Genomic DNA, 20,666 nt, shown 5'->3' on the forward strand with positions numbered 1-20,666 from the left:
AAAAGAACATTTTCAAATGAGGGCAAAATAAAAATTTTGGAACAAGTTGATTTCCATGATTAAATCTGTATTGATCTGGAAAAAAATCTAAGCCTCTACACAGAATACTATAGTGAGAAATTGGGATTCAATTCTGAAACATGAAAGCCAGTGCAGACATTTGTCTAAAATGAGGAAATATGTTAAGAATACCAAGTATGAAGAATTAAAGAGTGGTTTTTAAGCGATAGATCATCATGTATCTTTGTGAGTAGTGTCATTATGAGAGAAAAACTGTTGCACATTCCCTCAATGTTGGGGAATCAAAAATTTCACTACGTCTGATGGTTGGTTTGATAAGTTTAAAAATAGGCACAATCTTTTACACAAGGCTAAGTGTCCTGAAAGTTGACATACTGATTTCAAGACTGCAACTCAGTTGAAGGTGTCAGAATTTGATAAACTTCTTGAAAGCTCTAGCCCAAAAGATGTTTTGAATGCTGAGAAGACAGGGTTATTTTTTTATGTGCTGCCAACAAAAACACTGTGCTTCAGAGGTAAAAAATATCATAGAGAGGTGCTGAGCAAACAAATGCTCTCTTATTAACCGCAAATGCAGATGAAGTGGGAAGCTTCAGACACTAGTGGTTGGTATATCAATGAGTCCTAGTTCAAACAAGTAAAAACGTTTACCCCTAAATATTTCACGTAATCCAAAACATATGAATTACCTCAGAAATATTTGAGGATGAACTTCATGCTCTGGGTGCTAAAATGGGGTCTCAGAACAGGAAAAATGTTGTGTTTATTGTCAGTTTCCATTCCATTCACCAAATCTACACCTGAGAAATATTCAGTTAGAGTAGTTTCGTGGAAATAATAGTGGTGATCTCCAACCCCTGGATTTAGATATAATTTAATCCTTCAAGGCTTATTATTGAAGAGTGATTGTACAGAAATTCAAACCCCCTGCGTGTTTGTGGTAGGAATATAAAGGCAATCAAATAGAATGTACTATGCTTGAAATTTGATTGAATGCTTTACAATGCATGGGCTTGGAAACAAGTTAATGGTTATACAATATATAACTGCTTTAGGAAGGTAGAATTTTATGTTGATTGTGATGAAGAAATCCCAGTTGAAGTTATTTTTGATACTAATGATACTATAAATAATGACTTCAGTAGATAAGCATGTAAAAGCAAAACTTCTCTTTTTCCCGCATTTTCCCTCATTTTCCCTCATTAAATGATTTTTTCTGGGACGCCTAGACAAGTGCTAATAAGGGGCTTTACTGTTTATGCAATTTAACAGCAGAGTAAGAGTATGTATTACTCTAAAGTTTGGTTTAAGTAGATAGAAATTGGAAATGATAAAACCTGTTTCTGAGCGGAAAGCATGTTGTTTGTTTGCCCCATGTTTCTTGTAAGATGCTCTTCAGCATTGAACCAACCTGAGTCTTACAGGTCCATAAGCTCTTATTTTCAAGATATATACATCATACAACAAAGACTTAATAATATTTTGCGTAGAATTAAAAAGTGTCAGCATTAAAATGTGTGGGTCGTTCATTAAGTCCTAAGAAAAAAATAGAAAAAGAATTATCTGGGGTAGGTTATTTTTCAACATTATCATCTTTTAACTTGATATACTTTTCCCAGCAGTTCCACAATTTTTTAAGCCATCCAAAAGGTAGGATTTGGGAAGATCTACAAAATGGGCATTTGTGTTGGTAATGACCTCCTGGTCACGCGTAAATCATTTTCCGCCAAGCCATTTTTTTTATTTTTGGAAATTGAAAAAGTTACTGGGGGTTAAATCTGGTGAATTTGATGGAAGTTGTAATAATTCGAACTTTAATTCCATAATTTTTGCCATCAAAACTGCACAGGGGTGTATTTCTTGTTAGCACTGCCTTGATGGAAGAGAATTTTTATCTTTGCCAAATGAGGACATTTTTTTCTCTATTTCTTCATTCAACTGGTGCAATAATGATGCATAATATTCTCCATTTACTCTTTGTCCTTTTTTACAGGTAATCGATGTAGATGTATCAAATACAACAACTTTTCAATGTCTGTGCCTGTGGAGTAATGTGTAAACTATTCTCTCTCTCCTTCACTAATTGATTTTTTGCCATCAACGCAGGTGATGCTTCCATGTAGCCGGCCTGGTTACCTGTACTCCATTGACGTTGAAGCTCACAACTCAGGGATCCCATACTCGGATTCGTTCTACTGCTTCACTCACTTCTGCCTGTCTCGTGCTGCCACAGTGGAGGTGAAGGGGCCAGGGGTCGGGAGCGAGTGGCAGCCACCATCACTAGGGTGCAGCAGCACTTCGGGAGGGGGGGGCACGCCGTCACCCCCCCCTGCCTCCTCGACCCCCATCCAGCATGGTGCCCCACCGCCTGCTCCCCCCCAGGAGGCGCCCACAACTCCGGGCGTGGCCCCCCCTTCTCCCACCACACCCCCCTCCCCTGTCCCTCCCCGCTCTCCTAGCCACAACCACCACCATGCCTCTCCCCACTCCTCCTCGTGCATCCTATCTATATTCACTCAGATAAAGTACAAGAAGAGTGTCTGGGGTCTCGTCAAGAGTAAGTATGCCTTGAGCTTCCATCTAATCATATTTAGTTGTTTATTATTCATTATTCAATTAAATGTAAATTGTTTAATTAGCTGCCATGATTGCTTTCCCGTGCATTTTGTAACCAGATGAGCAACTTAAAATTCATCTTATATGCATTAGAGCCTGTAGATCTCCTGAAGCGAATTTTTACTAGTAAAATTGTTAATAGCTTCACTGCTAAGTTTTTCACATTCTGTTGAATTCATAGACTGAATTAATGCTGTATAGGGGTGAGGGGGCCCACTTTTATTCATATTTAATCAAATTGGTACACAGGCATCATTGAGAAGAACTCGTGGTCGGGGCTGGAGGAGTTCTACCAGTCCCTGGTGGCAGCACTACAGTTGGAGTGTGAGAAGATGCTTTCAAGAGGGGGGCTGGCCGTGGTTCATAGTGGCTCTCCTGGTGTGAATATGGCGGTTGGAGGCAAGCGCAAGGCTCGTATGCGCAGACGGCGGCACGGCATGATTGGTCCGGGCCTGGGTGCGGTGGGTGTGGGTGGAGTGGGTGGGGTGCTGGGGGGTTCGCCCAAGGTGGGCGGGGAAGAGGATGGGGTGGGAGGGGGAGTGGAGGGAGGACCACTCGGGGGGCATCTCCTGCACCATGCTGGGAAGAGGGGTGAGTCTGTGCAGCCACCCTCATTTTCAATACAATGCCGTCTCATGCTAAGACACTCCCTCCTTGTGCTCACAGTGTGGCACCTCAGTGATCCAGGTCAGACCCAAAGGAGCCATTGAATCCCATCCAGGGGAATGCCTGGGTTCCTGGACAAAATTTCCCTTTCAAATCTCTAGCTTATGCAAGCCAATTCAGATTCTCCTAGAAGCATAGCACTTGATTAACTAATGACTAATTATTGTAGAATTTCTATTTTCCTTTGTTTGTTTTACACCTCAAGTTATGTTGAGTTATGGCATTGGTTTAGAAGTCTTGAGTTGTATGGTTTTCATTGTTGTTGGCAGGAAGTGGTGAGGGCGGAGGTCATCATGCACCAGAGGTTCTCAGCTGTATTGCACTCCTCGTGTTGGTTTTTCTTCTCCTACTAAATGCACTGCTGTATTATAAGCTGTGGGCATTGGAAGAGTGGACACATCAGTCAAATACTCATGCATTCAGTATGCTTGACCTTCATATCTTAAGGTAAATTGTTATAATTATAAATAGAAATAGATGAAAGATACTTGTTGATTTTCTGCATGAGTACACATATATTTTGAAATAAATTTTCAAAATTTACACATTAATTTCCAGACATTTTGATTTTCCTGGAAATTAATTGTAAACAAATGTTCACAGCATGGTTAGAAATTTATAATTGTTTGGAACATCACCAAGTATCTAGAATTCAGAGCTATGGAATTCAAGTTCAAGTCAGATACCACAATTTCATTGTTAGAATTTATTTGTAGTGTTAAAAAAATTTCAAATAATATGAAATGTTTGGTGTGTTATTTCCATTCCTAATCTTATCCGTAAAAATTTTTATTTGCCTTTTAGAACAGGCTAAACTGCACAATACCTCTTTATAAATAATATTCATCAGGATTGTTGGAACAGTTAAGTGTGTTGTGAGAATGGCGTACTAATGTTTTTGCCAACTAATGCATGGCACCATTTGTCATTATTATATGAGGTGTGTGGCTATTAAATAACCAGACTGCTACTTCAAAACATTTAATTGATCACTAATTACATTAGAAACTTTATTCCCTTCTATGTACTCTCCTTGCCGAGCCCTACAATGCTTCATATGAATTTTCCATTGTTCAAAGCAATGCTGGAAGTCCACTTCTGACAGCTTGTTGAGAACCTCTGTCACTTCTGCTTTCATTTCTTCCAAAGTCTCTCGACTCTCAAAGTGCTCCCCAGAAAGCACCTCAGCTAGGGATCAGGATACCACTGAAAAATATTTGTTGTTTTCAGGATTTGAACCCAGGCCCCCTTGGTGAGAAGACTGTACATTTGCCTTATCAATCCCCCAATACAATGCTCCCAACATTATTTTCAACTTTCAAATGCCACCTGGAATGCTTCATTTGTGATAGCCTTTAAGTATGTGGTACAATTATGTTGGATGTCTTCAATAGTTTCAAATCAGCATCCTTTCAAGGTGGATTTCAATTTAGGAAATAGGAAAAAGTCCACTGGAGCAAGATCCGAAGAGTAGGGTGGATGGGGGATCTCCGTTGTGCTCTTTTTGGCCAAAAACTCTGTAACCATGATATGTGTGCCAGTGAGTTGACGCGATGAAAGCACCAAGACTTATTTTTTCACATTTGTGGTCTCTTCCTCGGCATGGCATGTCTTAACCTTCTCATAACCTCTATATACCGCTGCCAATGTTTGTCCTTACGGGACATATAAAAAATGATCCTTTCCCAATTAAAGAAAAGTATCAACATCACCTTCACGTTTGATTGAGGCATCAGAGCTTTTTTGGGTCGTGGGGAAGATTGCTCCTTCCACTTTTTCCACTTCCTACAGGGCTTTGGTTTCTATAACATAACCATAAGCCCAGGTTTCGTTGTCTGTGATGATTGTTTGAACGATCAAGCAGTTCCTGGCTGATGTCAAGATGTTTTTGCCTCTGTTCATCCATTAACACTCATGGCACAAATTTGGACGCAACACGCTGCATGCCAAAAATTTCTATGAAAATGATGAAATTTGATCCAATGCTATTGTCAGCTTCATTGGCAATCTCCCTGACAGTTAACTTACAGTTCGTGTGCACTAAATCATTCCCACTATTGATGTGGGCGTCATTTGTTGACTTCGATGGTCGTCCTTTTCTTGGGTCTTAATCGGTCAAGGTGTGTCCAGACTGGAATTGGTTGTCCCAATGAGAACACCATGCCCGTCAGAGATTCATTGCATAAGTTTCGGTTGCACTTCTCTTGAGGTTAAAAAAAAAAATTCAATGCATACACGCTGCTTTCCTAACACTTTCATTCTCACTGACACAAGAATTTGTGCAGAGAGCCGTGTGCAAGCTCTGAAAAGAATTGCTGCTGTGCAGTGACAAGTCAAGTCAGGGCCGCAAGCAAGGTGGTACTTTACCTATCACAGACACCACTAGAAGGGGACACGTCCCTTATTGTGATTCATCAAGTAACACGTAAAAAGACCAGTGTCTCCTTTCTTTGTACAGACTTTGTATACCACATGCATTGAATGGGCATGGGTGATGCTTGACTTCAATTAACCAAATCTTGAAGCCTTGCAAGTCCTTAAAAAGTAAGCATAATGGGACCACCAATGGAAAGACAAACATTGGAAATCAGGCCAACCTTTAGATTGAAGAAAAGAAATTAATTTATGTAAGAATTTCCTGATTTTGGTTTTGGAAATCAACATCTTGTGAGTTGTCTTAAGCTCATTACTCAAGTCGGCCCCAGTGGCGGTGGGGTAACGTCCTCGCCTACTAACCTAGAGGTCTTGGGTTTGATTCCCGCTTAGGTGGATTTTCCTCCATCTAGGGCTTGGTTGTATGTAATTGTCTTCAATATAATTTCTGCAATCTAAGGGTTAGGTGGGAGAAGGGACTAAAAGTCTGAACCTTGCCCAATTAGTCAATATATAAATAGAAATAAATTTGTTGAATACCACTAACCCCTTTGTACTTGGTCCCATCACAGCACACTCGTGTACCTATGATCTGTGAAAGTCATTCTAGGATCTAGTCTTATAGGAATGCCAACTCAAGTCTTTTACAAATATACATATTTGAAACCTACTTGATATCACCTAAACCACTCAACCAAGAGTTTAAAGGACTACCTTGGAAATATACTTACACGATTGGTAGGTCAATGAGTGGTCATTGATGGAGGCTATTGTGCTGATGCCCTCTCACTCGTGTTATTTCTGTTTTGCAGGCATCCTCCTAAATCCCATGATGAATGGTTAAGGTTGCTTCAGCACCAAGAGGCACTACACCATGTGGAGCTGGAGAAGTGGCAGAGGATACTGCAGGCAGCAATACAATTGCTTCGGCAGGTAATAGTTCTTTCTGGCTCCCATTTTGAATTGTCAGTGAAATAATATGTCTACTTTCAAGTTTAAAAAGTATTTTTCTCATGTCAGTCTAATTTTTCAACTGCCCAAAAATCATGAAAAGAATATGTAAGATGAATTAGTGTTCTTATTCTTTGGAAGCATGTACTTCCTAAATGCTAACCGTTGAGCTAAATATGGAGTTGTTTCGCAGAGCTGAGAAATAACTGGGAGGAGGATTGAATGCAGCCCACTTGGTTTTCAAGGATTGTGTGGTTTTACGTAGAGAAATATTCAGGAAAAGATATATTGATTTCACTTTCAGATTCAGTTCAGCCATTTTTGGTGTGACATAGTGGTACTGTGTGAAAGAAAAACTGTACACAGATTTTACTTGCACTTATCAAATCAGTGGTCAGTACAATATGTCTTTGATTATATTAGAATAATTGAATTTTGGTGTATGCCTACATCTAGAATTAAATTGCACTGCTATCCATGATCTTATTTGCTCATTTGATGTTTACGGATGCTCAAGAAAACTATTAACTTCTGATTTTCTGTCATCAAACCTCCTTAAGTCTTTCAATTGCAAAAAAATTGTTTCTCAGAGGTAGCTCTAATTTCAGATGTAGCTTATGTCAATAGTAAAGGATTGTATGGGGTCTTTTTTTACGATTGCAGTTGATATAATAGAATTTTTAAATGGTTAAAATTAAGGAGTACTAATGTCTTTAATTGTTGTTTGCATTAAAGAAAGTTAGCCCGGAGTATTTTTTAAATACTCAAAGGAGTAGTGAGTGGGATGGCTACTCATGTGAGGCCCATTCATCTGTGTTCCTGCTACATTGATTGCCTCAAATGCATTTCATATTATTTTGGCATGGGACGTATTGTAAACCTCAGTGCAGTGCAAGTAAATATTTTTCTTTCCATCCAGACTGAAGAATCCTTGACGGATCTACTTCGTAACATCCACCCTGTAATAAACCAAAGGATCTTGGCCGCAACCGAGCTCAAACCACTCCACTCGCCACCAAAAGGTGGAGGGGGATCAGGTAGTGTCCAGGAAGGGGGTGAGGGGTGGGAGTTCAGAAAGACAAACCAGCAAGTGCCCGTGTCACCAGAGGAAGAGTCGCGGAGAAAAGCCCTCTACTCAGTCCCAAGCAGCAAAGCAGACCCAGCTAAGAGTGAGCTCTGAGGGAAAAGTGGCATCACCTCTTGCAGTCTCACTCACCACCAGGATGATCCCCTCTCAGCTCAGGGGGATGGACAGGGGCCACGGGGTCCCTCGTGGAGGCCTCCAAAAATAATGCTTGCCTTATAAAAAGAAATAGTCTTCAGATGTGAATTATTTTGACAGGTTTTGCTTGTGCACTTGTAGAGCAAATACCTACACATTGGGTGACCCAGATCTTAAAGCCAGTCATGTGAAACAAAAATCATGGCGAATTTTCATTGTAGATATTGTATTTATGAGTGTGGTGGGAAATATTGTATGCTTTGTAGTGTATATAAACTAGACATGTTGCATATTTTGAGACCTATTTCGTGACTTGTCTTGTCTCTGTTGTTATAAGAATACTAGTCACCTCCAATAAGCATTTCTTGTATGAGTTACATTAATATTTATAAATATCATAATCTTATATCTAATTTTTATTTCTTTAATTAGTGTAAGATTAGGTAGGCACTAGTCAGGCTCCATATCTTCATTTGGGAACCCATCCATCTGATGTTGATTATTTTCTGGATCTCATTGTCTAATTGTGATCACCCCCACTTTTCCTTTGGTTATAGATATTTAATTTATTCCTTTTTCGAGGTTGGGAACTAATTTTGTGATTTGTTGTTGTTAAGGGAAGAATGAAAGGGAAGAACTTAAACATCAAACAAATGATGTTTGAAGCCATAAGTATTAGGATGGAGAGAGCTAGAGAGCTATTTTTTTCTTAATGTGTGCAAGTGATATTGATGATCTTTTCAGTAAATGCATTTCCATTAAATAGGCCATGTTTTATTTAGTTCATGTGCGTTTAAGTTTTTAACATCTGTAATAAAACCAGGTTTCAATATATCTCCAAGCACAGATATTCCTAAGCAATTGTCTTCCCCTAGAATTTAGATATATGTACGATTCCCATATTTAGCCTGACTACATTTGCTGTGCATACTGAGTCACATGAAGATTGCCAAACACTTTGACACATTTTTTTATGCCAAAAATGTTCCTTGTTTAAACTGATTTTGTCGTCAGATGTGTGAAGAGTTTTTGTCCCACATTTCTCCTGATCCAAAGACTAAATTATCTATCTGTTTGATATGATAGGAATGTGTTATTTTTACAGAATGTATGGATGTAGACTGGACCTTGTAAAAAGAATATGTACAAAATGTGTGAGTGAAGTGCTGTACATATTAAACATATACGAATGTTCTTTCTTCCATTTTCAAAAGATTTCTGCATGGGAAATTGCAATAAGATTGGGATTTTCAAGGTATTGGTAACCTTGCTTAAACAGGGAAAATACAGACAAATGCAGTACTTAAAAAAGAAATGGAGGGTGTATCCATTTTCAATGTCTTAAACTGTTTCACTGTTGTGCATTGCAATGAACTGGGCAGTACATATTTTCTTAAAATTTTTTCAATAAGAGTTGTGCATTGACATCCTGTAAGGAGTGTTATTGTTCGTCTACATTATTTTAATGCTGATTCATTTTTAGTACAATACTTTATCATCTCCTTTGTTCAAATTGTACTGCTTTGATGTTGAACATCCAAGGAAGTTTAGGGAAATACTTGTTCAAATTGTGTGAACTTCATGGCATTTGTTGAAATCAATGGCATAAGAATTTTCTTGTGTTTTCTCCTTTGTCTTTCATCTGGTATTAGCAATGGGAGAATTGGCCTTCACTTATTTATTAGTTACATACTCATTATTATGTATAAGTCCACGTACCTTTTATGATAATATTATTTTATAGTTTAGGTAAGTATCATTGCCACGTATAGACTTTTCTGAGGCACTTGCTGTTTTCTTGAGCTGTGTGTGATATCCAAGTAATTAATTGGTGATTGTTCACTATCTGTTTAGATTGATTAATTTTTTCATCACTGATCAAAAAATCCATATGAAATATCCTTTGCCCCACTCAAAAAGTGTGAAGCTAGTTTAATTATCATTGAATCATTCCTTGCTTGAAATTATTCAGCATTTTTGGTTTAAGTACATTTTGACAATCACTCTTTATTTTGTAACTGTTGAAATTGAATTTACTTGTAATTTTAATGGTGTTAATAAAACTGATGAAAGGAAACATGTCTGCTGTCCAAGAATTGTGTATCCTAACATGCATACTACTTCAAGCTGTCAAGTAATAATAATAATAACTTGGCTCCTCAGGGAAATGTAATTTGATGATGGTGAGATACTTTGCTGTCATATCTCCCATTAATATCATGAACAACCTTCTAGTTGTACCATGTATTATTTTTGGTACTTCCTAATGTTTCACTCCACCATACGTCCCTCTTCAACCATTTGTATGCATTGTTTTCCATTGGTGTAAAGAGATTCTTATTTCATCATCCCCAATGAGTGGAAAAATGCAAATTCCAAAGTTGGAGTTTAAAATAACTATTACCGTAGCAAATGAAATTTTTCTACCACTGCATTGTCAAAAATGACTTCTTCTTAATTTTTGTGAAATGCCTTGCTTTTTTGAGATGGTGGTATCACAATAGTTGTAAATGTAATATTATTTTTTTTCTACCATTTAAGGTAGGTTTTGGATAGACACTATATAATGGTTCATGGTATCTCTTGGAAAACCATGACCTGATATCTGCCTCCACAAAAAACCCTTCTTCAACCTCTCACGCTTGCCTTCCCACCCCTTAAACCATCCAATATACCTATGAGAGTGGTCCCAGAAGTACCCAACCCAACAAAGAAAACACAAAAATTTTAGAAAAAAATGTATTTATTTTTCAACATAATCTTCCAGCTCTACAGACCTTTGACAGCGATGTTCAATAAGTTCGATACCCTTTTTATTATAAGAACTGTCTTGCTTCTCTAAATAGTCATAAACTGCTGACATCACTTCTTCACGGTTGGAAAATCATTGACCACCGAGCCTTTTTTTCAAGTTAGTGAGCAGAACATAATCTGTGGGGGCTAAATCTGGCGAATAGGGTGCATGAGGTAGAAATTCAAACTTTAATTCATGAATGTTGGCCATTGCAATAACGGATTTGTGAGCTGGTGCATTGTCTTGATGAAACAACACTTCCTTCTTTGCCAAATGCAGCTGCTTTTGTTTGATTTCTTCTCTCAAACGTTGCAATAAGTTTGCATAATACTCGCCGTTGATAGTTTTTCCTTTTTCAAGGTAGTCAATGAAAATTATCCCATGCGAATCCTAAAAAACCGACGCCATGACCTTGACTACAGATGAAACGGTCTTCACCTTCTTTGGAGCTGGTTCTCCCTTTTGAAACTATTATTTTGATTGTTCTTTTGTGTTCAGTGTGAAGTAATAGACCTATGCTTCATCCATGGTTATTAAACGGTACAAAAATTCTGCTTTGTTGCTGTGAAACTTGGCTAAACACTCCATTGAAACATCTTCACGACACTGGTTTTGCTTAAGTGTGAGCAAACGCGGCACCCATATTACACACAGCTTTCTCATGCCCAAATTTTCAATTAATATGCGATGTACCGCACTTTTTGAAATACCCATCATGTCTGCTAGCTTGCGCACTTTCAGTGAACGATCATCCAGTATTACTTGGTTGATTTTCTGCACCGTTTCTGGGGTCGTCACCTCATTTGGGCCACCTATGCAATGCTTGTCTTGACAGCTCATACAGCCTTGTTAAAACTTGGCTACCCAATATTTTACTGTGGTTAACGAAGGAGCTGACTCACCCATGGTAGAATCTAGTTCAGCTTTTATATTTGTTGGGCTGAGACCTTTCATATAAAAATATTGTGTCACATGACGATGACGAATTTTCTCCATTTTCACAAATTCACAGAAAACATTAAGTATTGATGGCTGCCAAACAAATACTAAATGACATGGCATCTTCAAACTTGAAACACATGTTTTATAAATTGCATTCTTTCTAATACAGTGACTTTTTTCAAACAAATACCGCCGTCTCTAGGTCTGGCCAGGTAGGTACTTATGGGACAACCCTTGTATATGTCTCAGATGTGTCTTTTAGGTACCAATAAACATCATATTATCATCACCCTCCCCAGTGCTATGTTGAAGAGTGCCAGTGATAGTCAAACTCCTTGACTTCAATAGGGTCAGTATCACTCCTCGGCATCTGACTGTCAACCTGGCATCTGTGACCAAGTGCCATATGAGGAGGTCTACTTGTCCTCACCAAACTCAGCCAAGGTCTAGTAATGTTCTCCTGGCTGAGCCATATACGAGGGTAATTTGAAAAGTTCTCGAAATGGAATAGAAAGAAGTGACTTGCATCAGTAAAACCTTTCTTATTTTTCAATGCAGTCTCCCTGTACACCAATTCACTTGGTCCAGCGACCTTCCAATGTCTTGATCCCATCTTGATAATTAGATTTAGACCTGCAAAATACCTGTCTACTTTGCCTGTTAGTTCTTTGTTTGAAGAGAATCTCCATCGACTGAGGAAAATTTTGAGCTTTGGGTAGAGATGGAAATCTGATAGAGCCAAATCAGGGAAATAAAGTGGGTGTGGCAACAATTCAAATCTTAGTTCACGTATTTTTGCCATAGCAGCAACACTTGTAGGTGGACATGCATTGCCCTGATGAAAGATGACTTTCTTCCTTGCCAAACCTGACCTTTTTTCATGTATCTTTTGCTTTAGTTGGTCCAGGAGCTTAGCTTAAGTGTTGTCCAGTAATTGTTTGACCAGTGGGAAGATAATCTATCGGTAGAATACCTTTCGAATCCTAGAATACTGAAGCCATCACCTTTCCAGCCTATCATATTGCCTTAGCTTTCTTTGTGATGGTGAATCAACATGTTTTCCCTGCGTTGACTGCTGTTTTGTCTCTGAGGTATACTAGTAGACCCAAGTTTCATCTGTGTTCACTAACCGGTGCAGAAAATCTTGTTAGTTGCTTTTAAAATGTATCAAACATTGTTTGGAAATTCTGTGTCAAGAGTTGTGGTACTCATTTAGCAGATTATTTTCTCATCCAATTCCACGGTCAAAATGCAATGTGCCTGTTCAGATGATATCCTAACAGCTTCAGCAACTTCTTTCTCTTTCAGTATATGATCATCATGACCATTCTATGGATCACTATGTGGATCATCATCTAACCTGCCCCCACCAAACTTTAACTCATTTGTCCCCTAGGCAACAGTTGAAAATGAAGGAGCAGAGTTACCCTAAGTGTGCTGCAATTCAGCATGAATTTTCTTTGATTTCAAACCTTTCTTTATGAAATATTTAATCACTGCTTGAATCTCAAGATTTTCCATCTTCAGAAATCACTACCGTAGATCTCTTTCCAGAGCACTGATGTACTTCCTGTTTACTCATAAAGGATTACCCATTACTGCATGTGAAACTTGTGCTAGTGCTGGTACTGACATCTGGTTGATTCCAAGAACTTTTCAAACTTTCCTCTTACCTTCTCAGAGGTAATCAAGTTTACACCCTTTAAGCTATCATTTACAAAATTCTCTTGAGGTTCTGTATCTAGTTTTGCAGTACTCCTTTTCATACTTTCTAGTTACAATTATCCTGGACAATGGGTGACACCCAGTTTCTCAGTCTCATATGAAGGGCTAAGCATCAGGTTAAAGACTACATAGTTTTGTCTCATATCTCCATTTTTTGATGAATCAATGGAGGGAAGTGAGTTAGTACGTTGAGGTAACAGTAGTTTGTAAGACCACAGCAGTAGCAAATACCACACTTGTACAATTTATCACATTTCACTATTTAAATTTTTGCAATTTAGTATTTTTCTCAGATTTAGTAATATATTCCTAGAGAAGAAAGTTCCACCAAAAATATTACTTCCATGAAAACATATTTCTATAATTATGTAAAATATTTCAATTATAACAATATCCTGAAGGTATTCCCAGAGATTCATTTATAATAAAAATGGAGTTTTCAATACTGTACTGTGCTGAGCAGGAACCAATTGGGTTGTGGTAGGATTCGGCTGGCTACGGTACAGTTTGGTTGACAAGGATTATTGTATTGAACCCTGTAGTTCAATTACAAAATTTAGCACTTTTTAAATCAGTCATAGTAATTGCAGATCAATGATATAAAGAGTCATTACCTAATTTATGTTGTAATAATTACAATCTTTATTCATCAAAGAGCAGCTCATGCCACTTTATATGTCATAAGAAAAACATAAATACTACTCTAGATATTACTTGGGCCACAACCAGCTGAGTTTAATTTCCTATTCACAAAAAATACTGGTGTTTCCTTTTCTATTTGTAACAATGAGCTGGCTAAGAATTTTCAAACCTGGAGACATCAATTTATCAGTTAATTCATCTTAATTCATTAAAGAGCAGCACTGGCCATGTGTCAAAAGAACAACATATAAATACACTGGGTACACAGTACCAAGGTTGTAGGTTTATCTATTGATAGGTCCTTAAACTGGGGGACCTATACCAATGGCATATGTTCTACTTTGGCAAAAAGTGGATTTATTCTACAAAATCTTACAAACATTTTAGATTTTTATATGCTGAAATTCGTTTACCACGGCAACTTTCAGGCACATATGAGCTATGGAATTATTTTCTAGGGAGCATCACTTGGCTTTTGTAAAGTTTTCATGATGCAAAAAAGATGTATTTGTTATATAGCAGAAATACCCCCATGGCAAACCTTATTTTAAAGAATTGAAAATTCTAACTTTGCCTTGTCTGTATACTAATTACTTATGTGTGTTTGTTAAGTATGATATGAAGCAATCGCCAATGCTCTAGTACATGGGCATTATACTGTGTGGAGTTTTGATGCACATTTATTTTGCCACTCTTCTGCAATGTATAATTAGAGTCCCTTTCATTTGGGCATCAACATTTTCAACTATCCGCTGCTAGGCATAAAATCTGCTCCTTCTAGGGTATATCTCTGAAATAATTCAATCATTTTCTGTTCTATTAATCCAATTGGGTCGCGGTAGTCCAGGGGGTAGAGCGTTGAACAGTTGACCGGAGAGTCCCGGGTTCGATTCCCAGTCAAGCCACTCTGTGCACCTGCAGCTTCATCCAAGCTGTGTGATTTTGCAGGTGCAAGATCTTCCTGGGAAACCATAACCGGCACAGGGAAAGGAACTGGCCCCCCCTGATGCGTGAATTTCACATGCCGTCGGGCTTAGTACTGGGTGAACTCAACATCACCTACCAAACCAATCTTCGGGTTGATTACTGTTGAAGGGGTATCCTTCTACGCTAGTGGACGTTAGGAAAAATTACACTCGAGCGTTAAACTCAACGGGTTTATTATCGAAACGGATTTACAGAGGGCGATCGTACAGCTTGCTTCTTCATTCGCGGCAGACTGCCTCTCCCGCCCGACGTCCACCTTTCTCCGTCGTACCGACGCCGTGTCCCCCCTGGTGGTACTTTCCGGAACTTGGAACAAATAAGTTCCACCGTGCGTTCCGTCTGCTCTCCTTGCGCCGCCACATCACCCCCTCTGTAGACTTTAGGCCACTAAAGAACGAAAAAGGAAGGATTAGCGAAAAGAAGTGAGATGCTATGGTACAAAATCTTCCAGGTGCTTTGGGAAATGGACCCTCCTCCCAAGGCGGGTCTCTCTCGGCTCTTCGGCAGGTGCAGCAGTGGTGGTTCTTGGGTGTGTTTTGTCCCGCAGAGATGCGGGTGCTGCGCTGCTCGTCCCGTCGTTCTCCTCAAGAGTGTAGGCAGGTTTTATGCGGTCGATTGAAATTGTTTTCTCACTACCTCGGACGTTGACCACGAAAAATTTTGGCTCTCTTCGGATGACCGGGAAGGGACCCTCGTACGGTGGCTGAAGATTAACCTTTGTCGCGTCGTTTCTCACGAAAACGTGGGATGAGGACGACAGGTCTTGATGCAAGAAGACAGACTTCTTGCCGTGGCGTGACGCAGGAACTGGTCGTATGGTGGAGAAATGTTGCCGTAGCTGCGCGGCGAAATTAAGGTCGTCGTCCGCCGGCCGCTCGCTAGGGACGAAAAACTCTCCTGGTAGACGGAGGGGTTGACCATAAACCATCTCCGCCGGCGACGCCCCAATGTCTGCTTTCCAGGCGGCTCGTATACCGAGCAGCACTACTGGCAGGACGTCCGGCCAACCATCCGACTGGTGGCACATTATGGCTGCCTTCAGTTGGCGGTGGAACCTCTCCACCATGCCATTTGCTGCGGGGTGATAAGCCGTGGTTCTCAGGTGCCTCGAACCGGTGAGCCCCGCCAACTGCTGGAACAGATGTGATTCAAACTGTCGGCCTTGGTCCGTCGTAATCCGGAGTGGAGTGCCGAAGCGAGCCACCCAATTCCGAAAGAATTCCTTGGCGACCGTGTCAGCTGTTGCGTCCCTAACCGGGAACGCCTCTGGCCATCTTGAAAAACGATCGACACACGTCAGGCAATACCGATATCCCGCGGAAACCGGCAAGGGGCCTACAATGTCGATATGAACATGTTCAAAACGCTGGGTGGGCGGCGCAAAGCCTCCCACAGGGGACACTGTGTGGCGATGAATCTTCGCTCGCTGGCAGGGAATACATGCGCGTGTCCATGCACGGCAATCCTTGCGCATCGAGGGCCACACAAACCGTTCTGCGACCAACTTGGTGGAAGCCCGTATTCCTGGGTGTGGCAAGCAATGCAGCGAGTCAAAGACTGGCTTCCGGAAGGGTTCAGTTACATAAGGGCGGACTGATGGTGTCGACACGCCACAATATAACTGAAATTCACACTCGGGAATGCGCATCATTTTCAACCGGAGGGAATCGTTGGGCTGTTTGAGCCGGTCGTCTTCCGCCTGAGAACGTGCGAGGGCGCGGTAATCGATGGCACCCCTCACAGCTTCTACCCTTGAAAGGGCGTCCGCGACTACGTTTTCGCTGCCTGACAGATGACGGATGTCGCTGGAGAACTGGGCAATGTAATTTAGATGCCGAAACTGACGCGGGGAACACTTTTCTGGTTTTTGGGCAAAGGCATAAATCAGGGGTTTATGGTCAGTAAAAATTGAAAATTCACGACCCTCGAGCATATGCCGAAAATATTTAACAGATTCATACACGGCAAGCAGTTCCCTGTCGTACGGGCTGTACTTTTGCTGCGTGGAAGTGAGTCTACGGGTAAAGAAACCGAGTGGCTGCCAACCGTTGCTCGTACTCTGCTGCAAGACTCCGCCCAACGAGGCGTCCGACGCGTCCGTAAAAAGGCCTAAGGGCAGAGAGACGTCTGGGTGCGCGAGAAACGTCGCTTGCGCGAGGGCGTCTTTGCATTCATTGAACGCACGATCCAAGTCGTTATTCCACCGCACAGGTTCATTCCCTTTTACTCCCCCCCTTAGGACATCGTTAAGTGGCAGTTGGATTGCCGCAGCCTTTGGAATGAGCCGTCTATAAAAGTTAATCATGCCCAAGAATTGGCGCAGTTTTTTCACAGTTTCCGGGACAGGAAAGCACTTAATCGCATCTATTTTCGCCGTCGTCGGCTTAACCCCGGATGCACTGACACAGTAGCCTAAGAAAGACACTTCCGTCCTACCTAGCACGCATTTGGCGGGATTTACCAGCACTCCGTACTCCCGCAAACGCGCAAATAGCTCACGTAGATGGCGCTCGTGCTCTTCAACGTCCATCGAGGCGACTAAAATGTCGTCTAAATAGGCGTACGAGTGGTCCAAACCCCTTAACACCTCATCGATGAACCTTTGAAATGTTTGGGCTGCATTTCTCAGGCCGAACGGCATGCACGGGAATTCAAAGAGTCCGAATGGCGTGATGATTGCCGTTTTTGAAATGTCGTCGGGGCACACAGGTATTTGATGGTACGCGCGTACGAGGTCAATACGCGAAAATACAGTCTTACCGGCCAGATTGTGCGCAAAATCGGCGATATGAGGCACCGGGTATCGGTCGGGAATGGTCCGCGCGTTGAGACCGCGATAATCCCCGCAGGGACGCCACTCGCCATCCTTCTTGGGCACCAGATGCAGAGCCGAGGCCCAACAACTGTCCGACCGTCGGACCGTACCGCTGCGTAGCATCTCGTCGAACTCCTTCTTGGCGATGGCGAGCTTATCTGGTGCTAGTCGCCGGGGCTTGCAGGCGACGGGGGGTCCGGACGTCACCTTGATGTGATGCATGGTCGCGTGCCGGGGCTCCCTCGGTGTGCCAGCTGGGCGAGTGATCTCTGAGAATTCGGTCAGAATCTCATGGAATCGAGATGATTCGATTACAGTCTTCACCTGCGGGACCGAACACGGCACAATGCGACCGCCCGTGCCCAACGACGTTATCCCATCCGTTATTCGCTGCCGGCGGACGTCCACTAAAAGGCTGTAAAAGGACAGAAAGTCCACGCCAATGATGGGCCTATCGACATCCGCCACGACGAAGCGCCAACGGAAGTCCCGCTTTAGGCCTAAATTCAAGGCTAAGTCTATCCACCCGTAGGTCTTTATCACCGTCCCGTTCGCGGCAAATAGCTGGTAGGTAGAAAGTGGCTGTCGTCCCTTCACCAGCGTACGCGGGTAAACGCAAAGATCGGAACCGGTGTCGACCAGGAATTCTGTCTTCGTCACCGAGTCCACAACATACAGGCGGCGAGGCTGGGGGCAGCGGGCGTCGGCCGCAATTACGCCCTGCCCTCGTGGTTTTCCGACTTATAGGCGCACGGGGAACGGCACTTAGTCGCGCGAGCGCCAAAAGTAACATGATACCAGCACCACCTTGCATCTGGAGGCGCGGAAGGGCTGCGGGCACGCCGCTGTCGGCTTTTGGAACGTTTCCGTCCGCGAAAATCTGGACAAGAAGCAGTCAACGCGGCTACCTGTTGTGTAAGGGCCGCTATCTGACTTCGAAGTTCCTCCACTTCGGAATGCGGCGTGACACTGGCGACTTGCGGGGGGCGCGGCACCTCGTGCACCTTGTCGGCTAGTTTCGACAAGCTTTCCAGTTCCAGCGAGTCTTGTGAGGCCAGGATGGACTGTGTGTGGGATGGCAAGCGATTCATCCACAGCGTCTTCAGAAAGTCGTCTGGCACGGCAACGCCAGCCAACGTCCGTAGATGGCGCAAGAACTGGGATGGCTTCCGGTCCCCCAACTCCTCGTGCTCGAGGAGTTGACGTATTTTCTGCGCCTGCGAGACGGAGAGTCGTTGGATTAATTCCTCCTTGATCTTCTGGTATGGGTCTGCCCTGGGGGGATTCACAATAATGTCCTCCACTTCCAGCGCGTGGCGATTGTCTAACTGGGCGACCACGTGGGAATACTTCGTCGCCTCACTCGTTATTCCCGCTAGCGAGAACTGAACTTCCAGCTGCGAAAACCATAGAGCCGGCTTTTCTGGCCAAAAAGGTGGAACTCGCATCGTCACTCTGTTTACGATTGACTCCTCCGACCCGTTGCTTGGAGGCGGCATTTTGCACCACGTGGCGCTTCAAGTCACAGAACGAAAAAAAAATGCAAACCTTAGCTCACGCGTGATCACGTCGGGGTCACCAATGAAGGGGTATCCTTCTACGCTAGTGGACGTTAGGAAAAATTACACTCGAGCGTTAAACTCAACGGGTTTATTATCGAAACGGATTTACAGAGGGCGATCGTACAGCTTGCTTCTTCATTCGCGGCAGACTGACTCTCCCGCCCGACGTCCACCTTTCTCCGTCGTACCGACGCCGTGTCCCCCCTGGTGGTACTTTCCGGAACTTGGAACAAATAAGTTCCACCGTGCGTTCCGTCTGCTCTCCTTGCGCCGCCACACTGTGTTTATGGTTTTATTATGGGAGGCTTGGAAATATGGTGGTGATTAACCTTCATCTAAAACCCTAATATGGCAGACTACCAAAAAAGCAATGCATGCCTAAATTTATGATAGAACTTCTCCAACTCATTGACACCTTCAATGATGTGGAAAAATTTTTGCTCCATCAATTTTCTTGAAATTTGAACTTAGTACATTGTCTTTAAACAAAAGCCTTCATGCCAAAGTTTTTATAAATTTGACCTTATGTGCAATAGAGTGAGAGCATGCCTGATCAGATGTGGGTTGTGAGACTAACCTGAGGAGTGATGAATTGTTTGGGAAGCAAATGAAGAAACAATCATTTCAACTCTAGAGATGACATTACACTACAACTTGAATTTTTGACCCAGTAGACTAATCAATAGTGTGCCTATCATCATCAACCTATGCTGGCCATATGCCAGATGAGAGAGGGCTTAGTACTGGGTGAAATCTACCATCACCTACCAAACCGACCTTTGGGTTGATTACTGTGTTTATGGTTTTTTTAATGCTATTATAGTTTGGAAGAGTTTCTGGGGTCTTCAGAACACTGAAACAGCTGATTGTATGTTCTCTGACTTGTCTTATATTTTGCTTTGTGAAGTCCTGGGACCAATAAATATTATATAGTGTTTCTTCACAATTTGAAAATAGTTTATTAGCTGAGAACCAGTCACTAGGTTGTTGCTATATGTCTTTCAGTTCTTCATATGCCTGTCCAGGATTTTTGAATTTACGTGTAAAAGGCATGCCATCAGTAGGTATGTTAAATGGTAAGTCATTGATCAGCAGTAGAAATAACAGAGGACCAAGCATAGACCCCTGGACCACACCAATTTTAACTCGCGAAAATGTTGACTTACAGCTATTAACTTCTATCGTTTGTTCATGGTTTTTAAATTATGAGGAAATGAATTTCAGTTCAGAGCCCTGAATGCTATAATATTGCAATATTATAATGAGGATTTGGTGGTTTGCACAATCAAATGCCGAGGAGAGGTGTTCACAACAGGAAACAGAAGTGAAATATAGACACATTTCTAAATT

The 20,666-nt window shown here is 41.9% G+C and overlaps 2 protein-coding genes across 2 annotated transcripts in view; one reads left to right on the plus strand and one right to left on the minus strand.

The window, feature by feature from the left end:
* Window positions 1-9,912, plus strand: part of LOC139700213 (protein Aster-B-like) — a 68,262-nt gene extending 58,350 nt beyond the window's left edge. The window contains exons 14-18 of the mRNA XM_071598814.1: window positions 2,128-2,578; window positions 2,887-3,228; window positions 3,573-3,750; window positions 6,489-6,609; window positions 7,547-9,912. Coding sequence (XP_071454915.1) covers window positions 2,128-2,578; window positions 2,887-3,228; window positions 3,573-3,750; window positions 6,489-6,609; window positions 7,547-7,807 — 1,353 coding nt within the window. The 3' untranslated portion in view covers window positions 7,808-9,912. The remainder of the gene's footprint in view (window positions 1-2,127; window positions 2,579-2,886; window positions 3,229-3,572; window positions 3,751-6,488; window positions 6,610-7,546) is intronic.
* Window positions 9,913-11,886: 1,974 nt separating this feature from the next.
* Window positions 11,887-19,253, minus strand: LOC139700214 (uncharacterized). Its single transcript, XM_071598815.1, has 4 exons — window positions 18,553-19,253; window positions 17,700-18,169; window positions 15,676-16,799; window positions 11,887-12,081 (listed from the first exon to the last, which is right to left on the minus strand). The coding sequence occupies exons 1-4, from the start codon at window positions 19,251-19,253 to the stop codon at window positions 11,887-11,889; spliced, it is 2,490 nt and encodes an 829-aa protein (XP_071454916.1).
* Between the last annotated feature and the right edge of the window lie 1,413 nt (window positions 19,254-20,666).

This window comes from Hetaerina americana, unplaced genomic scaffold, assembly GCF_022747635.1.
Source record: "Hetaerina americana unplaced genomic scaffold, ioHetAmer1.1.p SCAF_10, whole genome shotgun sequence".
NCBI classification, from domain to species: Eukaryota; Metazoa; Arthropoda; class Insecta; order Odonata; family Calopterygidae; genus Hetaerina; species Hetaerina americana.